The 20,944-nt window shown below is 38.8% G+C and overlaps 1 protein-coding gene across 3 annotated transcripts in view; it reads right to left on the bottom strand.

The window, feature by feature from the left end:
• Positions 1 to 2,283: 2,283 nt before the first annotated feature.
• BAZ1A (bromodomain adjacent to zinc finger domain 1A) overlaps positions 2,284 to 20,944 on the bottom strand; it is a 60,897-nt gene continuing 42,236 nt past the window's right edge. For all 3 annotated transcript variants that reach the window (XM_038179820.2, XM_072038491.1, XM_072038490.1), the window contains 9 exons: positions 19,804 to 19,967; positions 19,464 to 19,618; positions 16,729 to 16,877; positions 8,920 to 9,167; positions 8,586 to 8,812; positions 6,965 to 7,449; positions 5,779 to 5,924; positions 3,762 to 3,849; positions 2,284 to 3,290 (listed from right to left, as the gene is read on the bottom strand). In XM_038179820.2, coding sequence (XP_038035748.1) covers positions 3,100 to 3,290; positions 3,762 to 3,849; positions 5,779 to 5,924; positions 6,965 to 7,449; positions 8,586 to 8,812; positions 8,920 to 9,167; positions 16,729 to 16,877; positions 19,464 to 19,618; positions 19,804 to 19,967 — 1,853 coding nt within the window. In that variant the 3' untranslated portion in view covers positions 2,284 to 3,099. The remainder of the gene's footprint in view (positions 3,291 to 3,761; positions 3,850 to 5,778; positions 5,925 to 6,964; positions 7,450 to 8,585; positions 8,813 to 8,919; positions 9,168 to 16,728; positions 16,878 to 19,463; positions 19,619 to 19,803; positions 19,968 to 20,944) is intronic.

The following is a 20,944-nucleotide window of genomic DNA, read 5'->3' as shown; positions in this document are numbered from 1 at the left end:
ACCGGGCCCAAAGAGTCATGGAGAATGGAGTTAAATCCAGTTGGAGGCCAGTCACTAGTGGCATCCCCCAGGGCTCAGTACTGGGGCCGGTCCTCTTTAATATCTTTATTGATGATCTGGGTGAGGGGATCGAGTGCTCCCTCAGTAAGTTCGCAGATGACACCAAGTTAGGTGTGTGTTGATCTGCTCGAGGGTAGGAAGGCTCTGCAGGAGGATCTGAATAGGCTGCACCTATGGGCTGAGGTCAACTGCATGAAGTTCAACGAGGCCAAGTGACAGGTCCTGCACCTGGGGCACAATAACCCCAAGCAGCACTACAGGCTGGGAGATGAGTGGTTGGAAAGCTGCCAGGCAGAGAAGGACCTGGGAGTATTGGTGGATAGTCGGCTGAATATGAGCCAGCAGTGTGCTGAGGTGGCCAAGAAGGCCAACAGCATCCTGGCTTGTATCAGAAACACTGTGGCCAGCAGGGCTAGGGAGGTGATCGTCCCCCTGTACTCGGCTCTGGTGAGGCCGCACCTCGAGTACTGTGTTCAGTTTTGGGCCCCTCGCTACAAGAAGGACATCAAGGTGCTCGAGAGAGTCCAGAGAAGGGCAACGAAGCTGGCAAGGGGTCTAGAGAACAAGTCTTATGAGGAGCAGCTGAGGGAGCTGGGCTTGTTCAGCCTGGAGGAGGTTCAGGGGCAACCTTATCACTCTCTATAGGTACCTTGAAGGAGGCTGTAGCAAGGTGGGGGTGGTTCTATTCTCCCACATGCCCAGTGATAGGACAAAGGGGAATGGGCTAAAGTCACGCCAGGGGAGATTTAGGCTGGATCTTAGGAAGAACTTCTTTACTGAAAGGGGTTAGGCATTGGAACAGGCTGCCCAGGGAAGTGGTTGAGTCACCATCCCTGGAGGTCTTTACAAGATGTTTAGATGTAGAGCTCAATGATATGGTTTAGTGGGAGACTTGTTAGTGTTAGGTCAGAGGTTGGACTAGGTGATCTTGGAGGTCTCTTCCAACCTAGATGATATGAGATACAAAAAACCCAGGCACAAGCTGAAATTTGGGTTGAACAGTTCCATCCGCTCCATCCAAACTTGAAATTATACTTGGGTTGCTAAGGGAAAGCTATTGAAGGAAACAACCTCAGAGAAAAAATGATTGGAATGAACAGCTGTAAGTCAGTTGAAGACAGTAACAACTTCAATTGCATCTGCCACAGATGGACATGGCCAGTTCACTGTGCCTCCCCCCCAAGTACTCACACTCAAGTCAATGGGCAGCATTCATGTGGGCAAGAACTTGCACAACTGTTTGTGCAACCTGCCTGTCAGTGTGTTCACAGCCTCTTGGGACTCAACAGATGCAGGGATATCAAGTTCAACCAGTACACCATGCAAAGGAGCTTTCTGCTACTCACTTCCTTACAGTATTTGTCATTCTTTGTGGTGTCAAGGTCAAAAAAGCGTTTATGGAACAAGAAACATCTCTTGTGTCTAGACATGTTAGCTACATAAAAAGAGCAGCTCGTGTACAAACTCTGAAGTATTGACATGCATTTTTAAACAATAACCCTCTTATTTTCATTCTTAAGATTTTTTTTCCCCCCTCTTTTAAACTTCAAACTGGTCAGTCTCCTATCACCATCTGTTCCCCAGGCTCAAGGGAATGCCTGCTCTTGCCAACTCTAAGGCAAGGTAAGCAATACGGGCATAGAAAATCCACAATTACACAGCATGTAATTGTCCAGGTCAGTAGCATTTACAAGCCTTCATGAGGATGCAATGTAAGCTAGCACAGACATATGGAGAAAAGTTGCTGCAGCAGCAAGCCCCATCTTTCAGTTTTTCCTGCCCTCTTCACCCCCAGACTTGTGCTCTATGCTGTTCCTCAGAGTACAGCATTCTCCCTGCTATGGAGGTACAGACCTGAAAGCCAACAGCTGGATAAAGATACCACTGCCAAGGATAGTAAGGATGCTTTACAGAAGCTGCTGGTCAGCTAAGAGCGATGAGATTTTACCCTGATAGAATAAAATCCTAATTAAAGAACCACACTTATAGAAAAACTTACACACACACTTCTTGCATCACTCCTTACACACCAACACACACTCGCATTGGTCAGAGACCAGATAGCACAGTGGCCAGAGCTCCTGAAAATGCTGCTAAGGGTACTTCGTGGTGCTTGTGCGGAAACCAAGTTTGGCTGTGTTCTCTCCAGCAACATGTACTAGTAAATGAACGGGGAAGGCGGCAGAGCAGTGTGATCCAAAAGTAAAGGTCAGAAGCTCAACATACGTTGAAAAATGTGTCATTTTATTTGTACACTTCGAAAGTTGTACATAGAAACTTATAATACAGTCCTGTAAATTTACTCATTGCTAGAACTGCCAAGTAGAGGGGAAGATATTTATTGATTGATCATCAAGAAGTTACAGGGGAATAAACAAAAAACACAGGAAAATTAAAAAAGTTATGGAACTCTTTTTTTTTTTGTTTTTAATCCCCAGTACAAATTTTATAAATACAAAACAAATTCACAAATTACTTTGAATGCTAAATAAATATCTACTTAATAAACTCAGACTGAATACCTCCAGCCAGCACTGGTACAGTACTTAAAAAATATGCAATTGTACTCATTCATGTGTAGTGTTGAGAAGATATGCTCAAACAAGTTTTAAACATGCACAGTTTCTTCAACTGTGCTACAGCAGAAGATTTTATCTGAGTTGATAAAGCCCTCAATACCACAGCTCCTACAAAATCTAGAGGATGAAACAAGTCATTTGGTGCAGGAAAAAACAATGCATTTCTGGAAGATATTTGGACACATGAATGTATTAAAAATGTACAAAACCTCTGTAAACCAGTACTGTACCCAGTACATCTATCAAAATTATTAGACACTGAATAAAACTGTAGCAAAGGTAATCTTTCCTACGTTCTCCTGAGTGCTTAATATTACATTGAGAATATAGTGCAGGCCACACTTCAAGGTGGTTAAACAGTTGTTATTGCTTTATACAGGTATGATGACTGCATGATTTAACATTTCATTTTAATGAATTTAACAGATTCCCTCAAAAAAAATCCTTTGGAAGGCAGAGGTTAGATTCGTGACTTCTTTGCCACGGGAGCGGCATGGTCCACATTACCAGATGTGATAGGAAGTCCAAGCTTTTGAGCCTGAATGTGGAAGAAAGCCTGAAGTCTAGTTCCAGCTTTCGCTTCACTTGTGTTACGAGGGTTGTATTCAAAGCAGTTTGAAAACATCAGCTCAATGTCTTCAATGAACTCCGCTAGTAAATAAAAAATAAGTGAACTTAGAGTGTCTCATGTCATCAAATGGCAGTATAATAAAGGAGTATGACACCGCTGAATGAGGGCAGAGTTGCCACCCTAAAGATATTTTTACACATGCATCAAGTATGTTACCAGTGAACAGCCACGTAAACATTCTTAAATTCCTCTGATAATCAATAGAGGGAATACAGAACAAGGAACAACTGAAGCTTTTCTAAGTATTTAAGCAGTGTCACACACTGACAAAGGCTTGAGAAATTAGCTGGGTTGTCTCAGATGCTCACTTCTTATCTATCCATACATCATGTACTTCGGTGGTAAAAAGCATTTTTAAATGACATTTGTTGAACATGAATCATGTTATTCAAAAAAAAAACACAAACAGATTTCAGATCTCAACACAGCTCTATTTTACGATGATTTATTTTAAAGAGAGAAGAGGGTTTGTTACTTTTATTGATACTTACATGCAAGCTTGTATTCACATTTATTCACCTTTTCACGGATTATATTTAAGGCAATAGGTTTTTTGATGATATCATAGTAGTCTGGTACCTTTGAAAAAGAAAAAAATTATTCATACAAAAACCAATCATAAGCTTAGAATTCTACTTATGTTAAAAAAAAAAAAAAGTCTTGCATTAGCAGAAAGCATTTTGGTTTTGTTTTTGAACAAACAGGAGTATGAAGCAACAACCTACACTTCCTGAGCTGAGTGTCAGTTTGCGGGTATTGCTTTTCCATTTTTATACATCATTAAAGTAGCAGACCACAGCAAACATCAGCCAGCAACTTAAATCTCATCCTCAATGCCCTGTGAACAACTGCAGGAAATTAAATTACATGAGCAGATAAGCATTAGGGTATTACAGCTACTCCGATCTGTTGAGAGCAGAAGTTCTCCAAGATTTTAAAAATGTTTAATTTTCCTGTAACGTAATATTAAAATCTCCTTAATCACGAGTAATGGCCAATCTTACTCCACCGTTGTTCACCTTTTTGCACTGTTCATTGAAATTCCATTTAGTTATGTTGAAAGGAAGGTAGTGAACTTTCTGTAGCAAGCAGGATGCAGAGTGCAAGTACCAGAGATAGTACCACTCAGAACAGCGTTTGTGTGATAAATGTTAGAGGTGAAAAAGGACTGCTTAACCCTTAAGGGTACTGATCATTTGGATGACAAGTTTTGAGGTCCAAGTAAGCACCAAGGTATGGGTGCTATTTTCCACACCACAGAGCAAGAAACAAAAAAAAGTGGTATCTTTTTAAATGCACAATCTGCTCTAAATATTGCTTTCTTCTAAGAAATACCTCCTGTGCACCATAGTACATGTTCTAAAACCAAGTTCTTTATTATTGCCTGAAACTTTACCATATCAAATACAGCCTGCAAATGAACCTAGAGGAAGAATTAGCAGAGATACAGAATTAGATCATGTTTTTCATTCTTTTCACATTCAAAGTGCTGTTTACATAAACACTAAAAAAAAATATGTAATTTTCTCTTTCTGGCATAATGAAGAAAATCTGGGACCTTCAGGTATGGATTTTTCTTTCTGAACTGTACAGGCTATCCTTCAGTGATTTGTGCAAACCTGAATGCACTGAACTCTTGTAGTTTGCTCTCAGGATCAGAATTAAGCTGAGTTCTCCATCCATCCTCCTTAAGAAGCTTCCTTGCATTCACCAGACTTAAGCTTCCCAAAGCAATTCCACTACTCTAGTAGCCAGATGCTCATCCTGAAATCATTCATTCAAAACTCCTCTCCTCCTCCTCTTCATTTACCAGTTACCACTGATGATTTTAATAGAGCTCAGTGTTTAAATGCTCTAACTCTAGCAAGATGACTATTGCTCCTGTCTGTGCAGAGTTGCTCCAAAGGGGCTGAAGAGGACTGGCACTTTGTTACTGTAGAATAAATCCAGAAGTGTCTTGCAACTGACAAGCTACTGCAGCTTGCACAAAACCAGACATGCTTTGGGAACTTTTACTGAAATACAAGTCTCTGAAGCAGTACTAAGGATACTTACTTTACCATCTGGTATTTTATAATCTAAATTAATAGAAAATTAAATGAACTCAGCTAAGTAGTCACCTTTTTACTTCATCACAATTAATGTTGGAATGAAGCTGTTCTTACCTTGTTATTTTATTGCAGATCTGTTCTGAAAATACCCTTGCATAAATTAAAGATAAATGAACCAATTAATAACCATACACTTACCTTTATCAGTCCACTGCTCTTTTTTTTTTCCCCCCCATCAAAGCATTTCAGTTATACACAATTGATGCCAAGCATACTTTAAATTTGCATTAAATCACGTCATTCAGAAAACTTAGTTCTGGCACCAAATATTTGAGCTGAAGTGTGAAAATTCTCCTGAATCCCACTGTATTCTCTAGTTGGGTAGTGCCATTAAGTTTTACTGACAGCAAACAAGATTCTCTAATGTTATCATTCCCTCCTCAGTTCTATCGGTTACCTGGATTTTGGAAACCAGTTTCATGAAAGGCCAGCTGTCATCATGTCGTACCAGTTCCACTACAAGTTGTTCGAAAGCTGAGAGTTCGTGAACTCCCCCTTGACGTCCTGAACTTCTTCTGTTCAATGAGGTTTGAGGAGATGATTCTGGGGAGGAAAAAAACAAAGACATCCCACCAAATGAAAATAAAAGCCTGACATGTAAAAATTGAAAGTGAAACACCATTATCCTATTCTAAAAGAAAACAAACAAACAGATAGTACAGGGTACGGATGGTTAGAAGATGCAATGCTGAGCAGAGTTCTCAGTTCCTGCCCTTTGAGCCCCTGTATCTTGTGAGCTGGAGGTAAGACAGATTTTTCTTTTTGTTTGGCTGTCTCATCCTACACCCTACCCACAGTAAGCAGGGTTAGATTCCAAGAACAGCTACATTACACTAAGAGAGGAGAGAAAAAAATAAAAAATCAAGATTTAAGCTACAAAAATCTGGAAAAAAACTAAAAGATAAGAAACAGATGCTTTAATCCTTAGACTGTCTAGCACTATATTATATATTGATTTCAATTCTGTGTTAGTGTTTTAATTGGGAAAAAAAATTAACTGTCCAATAGCAGTTTCTGGTTCAACTGCTCATAATAAAGTTAACGGCTCCTGCTTTTGGAGACCTGAGGCATTAAAACTACCAATGCCATAGTTTAAGGCCTCAACTCATGCAGTTTGGCCTCAGGAATTTAACAAGATTACAGTTTATTATTAACCACTAAATGTCTCCCTTGCTACATAAAATGCTACCTTGCGTACATCTATGTTCTTCAGCTGTTTAACTCTTCAATAAAACTATAAAAGCTATAAGTAAACATATATATGCCTTAAACCATGCAGATTTTCTGTCTCCTTATTAGTGACTGTTCCATACTGCATGCAAATATGAAAATTCCAATACAGATATGGTAAATGTAATCATTATGGTAAATCTGTATGGTAAATCTATTCTTTAGATGACTGAAATGTCTTTAAGGTTCCCTCCCATCACTGTAAAAAAAAAAAAAAAAGAATGTTTTACTGGAAATGGCAAAAATGCTTTCAACAATCATTTCTCACTAATTCTAGTCTTTGCTCTACCACACAGACATTTTAGCAAGCAAGCGAGATTTGTTTTCATTCCAGATAAACAGATTTCTCTAACCTGTGGATTGTCGTTTCCTGCCTCTTCTCTTGGGTTCACTAACAGGAAGAGAAAGCTTTGAGGCAGCAACTGGATACTTTCTAACCCGTTCATTTGAGTCTGCAGTATCGACAATTCTAAATCCGACAGAATTGGAAGGACTATTTTCCAGTGTGTTATCAGCACTCTTTCTTCCTCTTCGTCTTCTTCGAGGACTGAGCAATTCCACAAATACATCTGCTTGTAATGAACTTTGGCTCTGACGAGTGGTCCGACTACTAAGTCGTAAAGAAGGCTTCGTCACTGATGGAGGGGCCGATTTTACCTTTCTTAGACCCCTCCTGGTAACTCTAGATGAAGATCCACCTTGCTTAGGTGTATTCTGCTGACTCCGAGAAGCGTATCTTGCCTGACGGTGGCTGTTCCGACTTGAGAAAGGATTGTTGAGTTTGGCTGCTCTCATTTTTAATGGAAACTTGACCTGCGGTCTTCCTTGCTTTGATGGGCTACAAAAAGTGAGTAATTAGATTTATCCTTAAATTCTATTCCCCTCAGTTTTCTAATTCAGCATTTAAAAAAAAAACAACAACCATTCAAGGCTGGTAGGCAAAAGGCTTCCACTGATGCATTCACTCAATCACCAGTCTCTTAAACACTGCTCTGAATTCTTTTAATCAAATATGATGTGCAGCACATACTTTAAGGAAATGCTCAGATTTCTGATCTCCGTGGCAGCCTGTGCAATGCAGATGTGTTACCTGGAGCACAACCTATCAGTTTCTTGAAACTGCCTACTTAGTTCTCACAGCAGTTCTAGCTACCATGATTTTTGAACACAGTCAGCTACAGAAATAAATCATGGTTCTAAATAGCTAAATATAAATGTTACAATCTAGTCAAAGTTTATAACTAATATTCAAGCTTCTCCTGCCATTACAGAAAGATCCCAGAGACAAGTTTACTTATCAAGAAGATGCAACTTCTGTCTTACTACTGAATCTCAATTTTTGGAGCCAGATATAGCTTTGCTTCAGTCAATTCGAACGATTGTACTGAACTGACAGAAAGCATTCTCAGATTAGAAGTTTCCTTGAGCAAACATTTATACTCCTGCTCTGTATCAAATCCATCACCACATTGGATTATTTATGTTTGTTTTTTTTCCCCCTCTCCTTTTCTTAAGTCAGCTATTGCAGAAGTCCTCAGTCCTTCCAATGTGACACAGGCTGAAGAGATGATCTTACCTTCCCTACTGTTCTAATACTTACTATATGCATGCGTCTAGTCCCACAACATTCAATATGGGAAGAAAACAACTCCATGTCTTCTCTGGAAGATCTTTACCATTTGAAGTGCTCTCCATTGTACATTCAAGCAACAGTTGTACAGAACCCCAACCCTGATGGCCATCCCTCACCCACATACCTAAAGGTGGAATTTTCATTCTGAAAAGTGAGTCTAAGTCCAGTGGAGCTCTCTTTTGAGAATTTTAAACCCCATCAGTAACTGCCAAATTCATAATGAGCTTCCCTCCACCCCACCCCCTCACTGGATTTTCAATACATGTGCTTACACGAACAATTACTCCACCTAATAATCAAGGTATTTCAGTAGAAAACTACTTTAATGGGTGCCTGCTTACCTCATATCTTCATCCTCCTGAGATTCATCATCTTCCTCTTGCTCGTCTTCATAATCCTCTTCCTCACTTTGTCTCACTTCATCATAGTTTGCATCTTCCTCCCCGTCTTCTATTCGTTCAGCAGTCTCCTCATCGCTCTCCACAGATGGTCTCTGTCTGGAGGACAGGCGTCTGGAGCGCTGCTTTGGTCGGCACTCTGGACAAAACCAGTCCCCTTCAGGAATGACCTACAAACAAAGAAAAAAGGGGGGAAAAAACCAAGCATTAGTAAGACACTTAGCTGTAAGAACTACTCAAATTTTATGCAGAAAGGAAGGTATTTTTCCTCAGATACCTTAAGCTTGGGCCTGATACAGTAAGTATGATAGCCTCGATCACAGCCATCACACAGCACCATGCTTTCCGCATCACCTTTCTTTCGACACACTTTACAGCGAGCATTGAGGATAGACTTGGACCAGATGACACTTCGATCCAATGTAGAGAGATGAAGGAAGACTTGGGACAAGCTGGTAGAAGAAAGAAGCGACTCTCTCCAGCGATCCAAAACTGTTTTATAGGATCGTCCACCATCGCTGGCATCTGCCACGAGAGGAGAAGAAAACAAAAAAACAGGATCAAACTTCTTTTTCAAACATATAGGTTGCTCCAGATGAAGTAAGGCTTGGTATTTTAAACAGAAACGCAATAGCAAACTGGGATAATAATCTTTGTCTTATCTTTTCAGCACTCAAGTATTTCCTTATTAGTCTTCCAGCTGCTGAAGCTGTAGGATTTTATCTTTCAATATCAATTCAGCTGCAAACTTGCACATACATAAGACAAAATTCTTACTCAGTTGTCAACCTGAAAACCTAATGATTTGTTTTAACTTCAAGAAGTCTTTCTGTATAATTTCTAAGATCAGAATCACACCTTTTCACAATGTTTGCACCTAAATAAACTGCATGACATTGAACAGAGACTTTGTAGGGGAAAAAAATCACACACACCACAAACCACCACCAACCAACCAGCTCAGAGGGCTCTCACACCTTCCCTTGTCCTGCCCCATTATAATTTAGCAGACTGTTTTGCAGCAGTCCCTCCATGCTTCAGTGCCTTTACTCCTATCCTGCACTCTGCCTTCACAGGAATTTGCATGTCAATGTGCTCAGCCAGACTGGGTGACTGCTCTGATAGAAAAATACCTGTTTTCTTGGTATTTTATAAGCAGTATAGCACATGAGAAGCTGTGGCACACACCTAGTGGCAAAACAAGAAAGACCTGGGATCCTCCTGAGGTTAGAAATAAATTGGGGGGAGAAGTCATACCAAAACAAAACCCGTTTGAAAAAGTGAAGTCCAGGCCCTGAAGTGGTCACACAAATACACATGCAGCACAGTGAAAGGGGTGGTACAGAACAGCAATGTGCAGCTGGGAATTGCAGAAGCCAATGGCCTGTTGGAGGAGCTAAAGAAACAAGAAGGGCTAAGTTACACCCTGCATTGCTGCTGCTAAGTGGAAAGGAAATATGAGTGTTGAAAGCCATTTCTTGCATTTTAAAGCAAGAAGGTTTAAGAAAAATCTAGCAATACCTTCAATAATAGATTTAATAATAGAAGTGTCTGGAGATGTCCCTTCTAAAAGTGATATTCCAGTTATTACTGCGTGATCTCTAGCTGATTAATAATGCACCCAAGTATGAAACGCTCCCTTGCCTGCTCTACCAGTCACAGTGGGCACAGGAACGGCCTGCAATCCTACTGTCTGCCAAGTGATTTCTCCTCAGAAACAGGAAGAGAAAAACATCTAACAACAGAAAAAATGAAAGAACAAAAATCAGACTAATTGCTCTCCTGGCAAGGCTGTTCTGCCTTCTCATCTACTGGCTGCCAGGATTTGCCTAATCTTGCATACATTTGCATGAGCAGCAAGCAGCACAGGAGAAACAATGAGCAAAGACAGAGGATAAACAGGCAGCACAGCTCCCTAAATAAAATTTAGCCACTCCTGAACTTCAAATACTGTATTTCTCATCATTTCTTTACTCTGTCCTTAAAGTTTCCTTTCTCAAGTTCAGTCTTACTACACGTAGTGCACAAGCTCCACTTCGCAGCGCTGCAGTACAGCTCTCAGTGTATTATTTAAAATTCAGTTAGATGAAAATGACAATTCCCTGTCAGGAATTACTAGGAATTACTAGAACCTGAACCTGTTCAGTTCGCAGTTCTGCCACAGATCACTACTGTAACTCCAGCAAAGACAATTCATCTTATCCATATATACAGTTTAGCAAGTATTTTCCTTTTCTGACAATGGCAGCTTGAGCATTATTACTTTTTTTTTTTTTTTAATTATTATTGGCAACTATCTGTAACCTGGAATGGTTCACAAATGGAGCTCACCATACAACACAACAAATACACGCGCTGCCAAACTGCAGTTGCAATACAGAAGGAAATCACTGACCACTACCTGCTGAAGCATGTCCCAGTGCTGAAAGAAAACGTGCCAAGTGACACCGGCTGTTTCCATTCCCAATTTGGGAAATACAAGTAACACTTTTTTCTTCCATCCCTCAATTTTGTCATTTATATTGTTAAGTCTGAGGGGAAAATGGCCTCTTCCTTTGTGTCTGAGCAGCTCTACATGGCTCAGTGGGATACCCCTCTGCCAGCTAAGCCCTCCAAGCCTTGCTACAATGCAAATGAAGTTGTTTGACAGATCTATGCACTCATCTATCAATAGCTAATTGAGTTCAGGGAAGGGTTTTCCATCTTAGTATTTCTAGAAAGGATATGCAGTTGCACAATGCTGCAAAGTTTAAAAAAAAAAGGCATTAAAAAGAAGGGGGGGAGGATTACGTGAACATGCAGATTTCTGTCCCAAAGTGATAAAAAGAAAATACAGTTCTTTATCTCTGGGTGCAGATTTTATTTTATTTTATTTTTTTTATTTTAAATCTTTGAGCCATATTTGTTTTACTTCCAATAAGGTTTAAACCTTTTAAGCATTTATACTGCAATTCCTTCAGCATAAGGAACTGGCTACACAATTAAAGTGAAGAAAAAAATTAAGTGCTCTTTAATTCTTAGCAATACAAGTAAACATTTAAAATTTACCATCTCTCTGACTACTCTTGTCTTCCACTCTCTTCCTCTTTTTATCCCCCCTGTGGCTTCTTTTATTATCTTCTGCATTACCTAACGTTAAATTCATACAGTTATTTCAAATACGTTTTTGAAGTGTGGGGGATATTTTCAAATTAATTTTTATAATCCATATTTGCATAATCTAAAAATGTAACTAGAACAGTTGTTACCACGCATGCATATAGAAGGTAGGCAGGGAAGGGTAAAGAGAATGCTGTGCGTGGAGTGATTGCATAGCCCTGGATTCACTTTGACTTCCACTATGAGCAAAAGGCTTAGACCAAAAGCTTCTTAAGTTGACCCTCCCTTACCTTTATGTCCACCTCTGGTACGAATGGCTATAGAAGGACCTTACTGAACAAAGGTTTTTCTCTCAGCAAACATGTCTGGTCTGTGCTGCCACAAACATCCTAACACTGCAAAAATATACCTGCTTCATGGTCACAGCCCTCAAGGACCAAGAAAACTCGCTTGTCTGTCCACATGAAATGACCTATGATAGTTATGTGCAGGAACCTTCCTGAGTATCAGAACGCAATTGCTCTCCCAAAAAGAGACAGAGTAGACCTTTATCTGATCCAAATGCAAGGTACCTTCTTTGACTGCCTTTTCTGAAGAATAAGAAAACAAACCTCTGCTGGAAGATGCCATATGTTACCATGAGGAGGTCTAACTATAAACAGAAAGCAAAACAATTTTGAGAGTAGAGGAAACAAAAATAATCTGAGTCTAGGAAAAAAGGAATGGAACATAGATGAGTAAAAAGCAGCAAGAAAGATGTATTTTTTATTTTTCTTTTTTTGTCCCAGAAGTGCATGGCAAAAACCCACACTGTATATGACTGTACCTGAAAGATTCTTATTGACTGGAGTCCTGCACTAGCACAGAAAGCAAGAATTTTTTCTTGGCTGCCTCACTGGACACCAGGGTGACCAAATCACATCATTTTAAACCTCAGTTTTCACATCTATGTAATAGGAATGGTGAGACTTGCTTCTCCACTACAAAGTATTTTGAAATGTAAGAAAAAGCAATTTATACTAAAAAAAAAAAAAGCAAAATCCACAACAATTATTGTTTGTACTTCCTTCCTCTTTTTTTTTTTCCTCCAAACTAACACTTCAGTTTCCATCAAACAGCTTAAGTTTTAGAACAAAAAGAAGTAAATGTTTATTACATGTTTCATTTCAGAATTTTGCAGGAAAAAAATGTGTACTGCAAGCTGTACTTCCCCCCCCCCCTCCTTTTTGAGATTCTCCTCAAATATTACTTTGGACTGAAGGAAGAATATCAAAGTTTTCATGGCTGATTCGTAATAAAAGGATTTCTAAAAACACAATTAATAATAAAGAAATGCTTACATTACAATTCAAGTCGGGTACTGTTAAATTTTATCACCAAACAACAGAAGATTATCAGTCATCTAGCAGTTCTGCAAGGCAGAGGGTGCTGTTTCTGGGGTTTCCAGATCTCCTTTAGCTTTAGTATCTTCTGTGTCAGCCTTTTCTTGCTCTTCAACTTTAATATTTTGTATGCACCTCAACTCTAAACTTATCAAAATCACCAGCAAGGCTCTTGGCAGCCTGATAGAGCCTTAGAACAAAAAAGGAGCAAAGAGGAGCAGCTGGTCCTTTTATTACCGTGCTGGGTCCCTTTGTCTGCTCTGCACCCTGGAGGCCACCGGGATAAACTCGCCAGTGACTGCAGTGAATTTCACTACGCTGTCTTTAGTGCTACAAGCTGTAAATAGAGCGAAAACTAAAAATTGTTAAGTATGGCTCCAATCCCTAATGGGAACAGAGCACACTGTGAAAAGAGGTAGGGGGGATGGGGGAAAGGAAGTGCTACAGCGAAGGCAACAACTGAAATAAGGAAGACAAAATAAGGTTTCGGTTGGTTTAAAGCAGAAATGCAGTAGTACTCATTTTATCAAACGTGCTCCCCAGCCTACTACCAAAACAGACCTCTTGCAGACTTGGCATGTTTTTACTTCAGTGGTAATTAAGTCATCTAAAAAAGATGGGTTTCTCAGGTTTAATATTAAAAACAGATATACAGGCATTTTCTCTAGGGGAATGTTTCAGTAAGTAGTTGGAATAACTATTAAAAAAAATGATAGAAAAATTGAGTGTACAGACAATAACCCAAATAAGATCAAGACAACAAGCCCACAAACCGTGTGGCTACAAACTAAAAACTAACTTCTGTCCTCGTAGTTATCTTGGCTATTTCCTAGTGAGGTCCATGAAAGAAGGTATCACAGTTCTGGGACAGTCAGTCCCAGAGTAAGCAGCTGTATCCACTTTTTATTAGGATGTTTAGTAACACACCTAATGTCACCTATCTAGGAGAACAGAGAGCTTTGCCTGTTACACACAGGCAAGTTGCATGCTAAGAAACAGAATTTGCTTTGGTGACATACAAAGTCATTGGTTCCACATAGGGAGTTTAAGCTGAATAGAAGACTTCGCACATTTTATAGTATTTTCTTTTTGCTGTTTTGTTTGTTTTAAATAAATCTGAAACACTGAAGGGCTATATCCAGAAAGGGCTGCATCCACATCTGCTGCTTGATCTCTGGAGTGCCTCCATTTGCCAGAGGCCTCTCGAGCACACAGGTTTCCTCAACTCTGCAGTTTTGCCCTCTGGTCACATCCAAAAGCTCCCAAGTCAGAGCACCCTTCACATAACTAACTGCCTAGAAGTCAGAAAATTCAGCAAGAAATGCGTGTGTGTTTTAGGCCTTCTTTACTACAGAGCTGTTCAAAGCCATGTCTCCTCAGATCTTGCTTTCATTCAGACTCATCTCCTGGTAAGAACAGGCTGTTACACAACCAAAAATACAAGACACTTCACACCAAAGGTAGAACAAGGAAAAGGGAACGTGACACTGCAGCTTAATGAGTATGGCAGGTATGGCAGTAAGGCAGTATAGAGCCCAGGATCCCTTCCTGCTCCCTGAACTATGTAGGTTACCCCATGCGTTACAGTAATCTCAAAGCAGAACAAATCCCCAGGCAGTATAATATAAACGTAATATAAACGAAGAGGAGATTTGAGACATGTAGACCATGTTAGATCGTTTTCCCTATATACTTTTTCCATCACATAGTAAAGTATACAGCCTGTAAAGGAAAAGAGGATTACTGAGTTAAAAACAAACAAGAAACTGCATCGTCATCAAAAGGTCAGACAAAAACCCTGAACCATGGTTAGATTATGGCAGAGTTGGGACTACTGAAAAAACAATGAATGAGGATTAAAGTATTATAAGTTTTTTTTTGTAGGGACACTTTTCTTTTAGCCCTTTTCATCTAACTCAAGATGTCAGATCTATAACCTCCTAATAGTCATTTTCTGCCTTAAGTACAGACTTGCACCTAAAGTAAACTTCAGTAAACGCAGTAAACTTGCAACTGTCAGCAAAATGCTGTTGTCAAAAATACTCAGTTTGGAAATGGAGGCTTATACTGTACCACGTATTTACAAACAACACATGCAGAATCAACATGACGAGCACTAGATGTGCTGTCAATTAAAAGCACCACATGCACGGTATAAGTCCGGTCATAGGGCAGAAAATAAACTACACCAAGCCTGGCTTGGAAAGAGAGGACATATTTGAATTGACCAAACACTTAACCCAGTGAAACTTCTAAACAGCTGTGATTTTAGCTACTCCTATGCTTTACCCTTTCATCTCAATTGTGCTGCATGTTCTTCTTCTAGAGGTAACGGCACCAATAAAAAAAAGCTTGCAGAAGGGACCCTGCCCTTGTGTCACATTGTCTGGCGTAAGTCTAGCTCAAACTTATCTTCAGTGGCAAGCGATATTAAGACAGACTCCATGTTGGGGCAGCAGAGATGCAGAAAGTTTTAAGTCGACTGTGCCATGGAGCAATAATGTGAAGTGAAAACGCAGGTTTCATTGTATGAATGTCTTGAACTGCTGCAACAAAAACTGCTGGAACTGACAGATTCTGTATGCAATCATTATCAGGAGGGAGAATACCATGTGTAACAGCTCATTCTCTGGAATATCCACATTATGCACTGCACTGGTAACCCTGCTACACTCCCACTACGAAAGCCAGTCCAGCTGGGACACAAAGCACAGCTCCTCAGTGTGACATAAGGATGGGAAGCTTGCTGGGACAACTGCCTCAGGAAGGACGTATCTTCAAGCAAACCTCCAGTGTTGAACTGCAAAAGGACCCAGGTAAGGGACCCGAGTAATTAATCACCAGAAAACAAAGCTACAAAGCTACAGTATGTGCTTTGGATTTTGTCTCTCACCACTAGAGTACGACAGAGGGATTTAAGGAATATGTGCTAAAGTCAAGCTGTAAGCGTGCTTTAAGTTTTCTGAACCCTACATTTCCAAGTCTTACAGCATAAAATAAAACCTAAGGACTAGAAAGTTTGCAATGTAAATCATTACTACGTTTTATTGTAAATATTCTATTGTTAAACAGATGATCCAGACAAACCAGGACTATATTGTTTTCACAGAAACGGTATAAAAAGGAGTTTAAATTTTACAACCTAATGAGCAAAACTCATAGTATAGTTCTGTGATACGTTACCTTCAACAGTAGTACTGAATTGCACATTATTCACCCAGAAGGCTCACTCACTGCTGCCTAAAGGTATAGCTTATCTTCCAGTGCAGCAGTGTAATTGTGAGACCATGTAAACAAGATCACAGAAGTGATCCAGGTTAAATAGGTATGTATTTAAGTAACAACGTATTTTACTCTAACTTTTATGTATGTTCCTTTTTTTTAACATATATTTTCTTTCTGCACACTGTGAACTACAAGTATCTCCTCATGATCTAATGTGTACTGATTTTTTTTTTTAAACAATGGTACCTAGCAATAGGTTAGCTGTTTGTTCTTTTCCCCAACCTATCCCTCTAAAACATTTAGTCCCACAAAAGAAGCAAAAAGACTAAAGAAATCTGACACAAAATTGGAGACACGCAGTTTCAAACCTGAAAGCTTACCAAGAGGTGCTTTGAGAAACCTGCGCTCGATTCCTTGTTCTATCTGGAGCAGTGCAGATGCCAAGTGGTGGACCACATTATTAACTGGCTGAGGAGTACTTGTACTTGTTGATGCAGCACTTGGAGCTTCGGTTTTTAATCCGACAAGTCTAAAACAAAAGTGTATTAAGCACATTTTAATGTATTTTGATTTCAACACCATGATAACCGCATCTATCTTTATTCACAGGTTTCTTTTTTCCCCACTTAATTTATATGCATAGAATATAGACATGAACAGATACTGCTCAGGTGTGATTAGTCATCCCAGTTCTTAAGTTTGTTAATTAGTCCAGTTAATTGAGATAAATCATCCTTAGGTAAAGGAAGATACCTAAATTTCAAGAAACATGGATGCCTGATTTTGCTACAATTAGGATTTTCAGAAGATTCCAACAGATAATTTATGAGAAATTACTATAAAGAGCACAGTTTCAATAGTTCTTCCAATAAAAACATGAAATAAAACCCTAAAATAATTTTAGAATGTTACATTGAAAAGTCTTAATTTATATTCTCATCTTTTAAGAACCTTCTAAAATACTAACTCTTCCCGTAAGTTAAAAAGAAAAAATCCCACAGCAATAAAAAGTCATGTTCAACACCCATAGCAAGTCACTTAAAAATATTTCCAATCTTTTCATTATACAAAGTATCTCTTCAAAAGTTTAGTATAAACAAATGAGCAAACTACATAATTTCAATGATAAAGACGAAAACAAACAAAGCCAGTATTTCAAGTATATGGTTTCTCCTAAGGATTAATGTTAGGAGTAGAATATAAGGCACCCAAGATCCTGGCCTCAGCAATTGTGCTGAATAAAACAAAATATGCTGACTTGAAAGGGATGTGCTGTGGGTGTTTAAGTTTATTTTTTTTTTCTTTTAAATTTTCAACCAAGAATTAAGGTAGATTTGCAATAAAACAGTCTTTGCTCAAAGAAGGCAGTTAAGTAATCATTTCAAAGCGCAGTTAATCTTCTCAACCACAAGAATAAGTATAGTGTAGGAAAGCAACTCAAACTAATGAAAATAAAATTCAATTTCTACTTGGGGTTTATAAAAAAAATAACTAATTAAGACCGTCTGGATTGTGCTTTATTCTCGTGAATGTGCAATGCTTTTGGTTGTCCCTCTTCTTTTTTCACACTTAAAAGCTGTTCATTATATTTTGCAGTCACACATTCAGAGAGCCTGAAAGCAGACAGAAAAAAAGCTGCATGCTTATTTACATTTCACTAGTCAAACCCCACAGTCTTAATGAGATGTCACTCTGGGTGGATAAAAAGCCCAGCATCAAAAAGAATCTGTCATATGATTGCAGAATCCCATAGTCTGTTTTAATATTCAAGACTTTAATATTAGAGTGGCAACAACTCAGGAACTTTGATAGAGTCTGAATCAAGTGCTAAAAACGAAGCAACAAGCTTCTGCCACTGAACTAAAGGGACAGCAATAGAAGCAAGTGCCCAGGGTAACTGGAGACAGTCGAATTTTAGCTTCATGATAAACGAAAACAGCAGAATATTTCTGCTGTTACAATTCTCAGGAAGCAAATATCTATAGACTGTGTAATTCATATAAGGGAGATGACCCTATGTATTTTGCACAGAACTGGAGAACTCAGATTCAAAGGAGAGTCTGACAGAAAAGTACTTATTCAGCAAACTGCAATAAAAGGAGAAAAAAAATAAAGAACCTTAAAAATTAAATTCCCACACTCAATATAGGATTCAAGAGCCTATCCAGGAATACTGCCTTCATAAAATAAAAATTTAATTGCAGAAAACCTCACAGAATACATAAGCAAACAACACATTAGTACAAGGATTGCTTCCAGTGAATCTTTTTTCCCTGCAATAATTTAACATTTACATCCTTTCAAGACACAAGTTTATATGTATTAAGTAAATTAAGGTATAACTATTTCTGACAAGTACGCAACTTCTGAGAATTAAATATTTACAAGTTTTCACAGAAAAAAATTAGTCACTATGGTTTGATTTACAAATGCTGATTTGGTAAAAGTCTCTCATCTCTCTCAAAAGTTTGTTTAGAAAAAAGAAAGTGCTTTTGTAGTTCCAATGCTGATTTGACGTTTCATCTTTTATTTTTTTTTATATATATATTTTTTAAAGTCTGCAGTTTGCTCTACAAAAGGATCATCGTTATTAAATTTTAAGGTTGTATTGCTGTTTTGCTACAGTGCCAAAGACTAATGCAGACCATGACCTGTTGCACTGATGGTTCTTACAATGACTCATGGAGAGGTGCATAGTATATGAGTATTACCACTGTTCCTTTTAAACACTCTTACTCTTTCCACAAAGCTTTTATTCTGGAAAATGAGAAAACCACCAGAGTATTTCTTCCCTGTATTTTAAGTGATTTTTAAATTTGGAACATGTGAATTCATGCTAAAAAGGACATTCACTTTGAGCAGCACAGTATCTGAATGGTAGCACTCGTCAAGCTGGCCTGCAGCTGTCTTTGTTTTATTTGGTAATAGAACTGTGTCATTTACATAACATAAACCAATGCTAAAATACCACATTTTACAGCTCAAAACTTAAAACTTACCTTTTCAAAAATACCAACTCATATAGATTAAGAGTGAAAACGGTTTGAAGGTGGAAAACCAGAGTACTGTTACAGAACTCACAGAGAAGAGTCATCATTTAAATGGCAGTTCTTACCGGTCTTTCACAATAAATTTATCTTGATCATCAGTTTCCATTTCTTCAGATTCTTCATTCACAGCTTTAATTATACCATTTTCTTTGTTTTCATCATTTAAGAACTCATACCGCCCATGTTCTAAGGCTGCTCTCCAAGACTGTCTGTCTATAACCTGAAGCAAACATACAAATTTTAAGTTTCTGAAGAATCAAAGGCCACAAACTTCTAGTGCCAATTACTGTCTACATTTAATTATATTACATTGTCAGTGAAACCCACAGCATGCAAGAGTTCTCATTTAGGTTACAGACTTGACGGCACCACTGTGCTCCTAGGTGCTCTACAGTTCACAAGTACCTTAATAGCCCCCAGTGTTCCTTGGTAGATCCTGTCTTCAATGTCCAAAAGGAAGTCTCTAAGTCTCAGTTCAAGCTGCTTTTCTGCAGAGATGTGGGATGCATCATGGGCATTCTGCATCCTTCCACGTCCTGAAGGAGGTCTAATGTCACTTTGAGGTTTGTCTGTAATAACATCAAGTAACTAACCGTTAGAGGACTTCCTGGCAGTGGAGAGAACAATCGGTTGTACAAGGCAGAAAAATCTAAACAATGGTTCAGAACTCCCTTCATATAACAACAGTTGTCAATACCAACACCCCCACACCAACTAAGGCATCTGATCCAGGCAAGCAGAATATCCTTTTAAGAGAAGACCTGAAGACAAGCATCTGTGCATCCCAACACACAGGATAAGAAATTCTTGTCGATTTTAAAAAGTCATTGTTTTGCATTTATCTACTACTTTTATCTGCCAGGCATATTTATCAACAACTTTGCTATGAACACAAGAGAAGAAAAATCGTAAGATGAATAAAGTCACACTTCTGGTATGTTTTGTATTGCATTATTGTTACTTTGCAGGACTAACAGAACTCACCTTTCCTTTGTGCATGGATCTTTATCGTAATATTTAAAACATGCATATGCAATTGTCAAGTCACAGAAACCAACAGAACGAGGTACAGTCCCTTTTTAAAAAGTTATTTTGAAAGCAAACAGGTAAGTGCCACAGGAACACACTAGACTAACTGCACCCTCTAATTAAAAGAAAGTGGAGCTAAAAAAGGAACAAGCCAACAGATATGTTACAAAAAAAGGAAGAGCCAAAGAGCTGATGATATACTGTCAAGCAAAAAGACCTCTTCAGAGGAGAACCAAAAATTTATGCAAAAGTTCAGAAGCCACAGGAAAGAGCTGAAGTTACGCACACATCTTAAATTACTGTTTGTAAATCTGCAGAGATGGCAGACATCTCTTCATACGATTTACCTTAAATCCTCCAAATGTAGTGATGAGGAGAATATGCAAAAACTCAGAGGTATTTAATCAAAAGTTACCTTAGAGCTGCTGTCGAGGAAGTACCGGACAAGTTTCTAAGACACTCAAGTGCAGAAATAATTCCCTGTAACTGAACGTAATTATGCAAATATTCTGAAAGT

The sequence above is a fragment of the Anas platyrhynchos genome, chromosome 5 (assembly GCF_047663525.1).
Source record: "Anas platyrhynchos isolate ZD024472 breed Pekin duck chromosome 5, IASCAAS_PekinDuck_T2T, whole genome shotgun sequence".
NCBI classification, from domain to species: Eukaryota; Metazoa; Chordata; class Aves; order Anseriformes; family Anatidae; genus Anas; species Anas platyrhynchos.
This window is presented reverse-complemented; position numbering and strand designations above follow the sequence as displayed.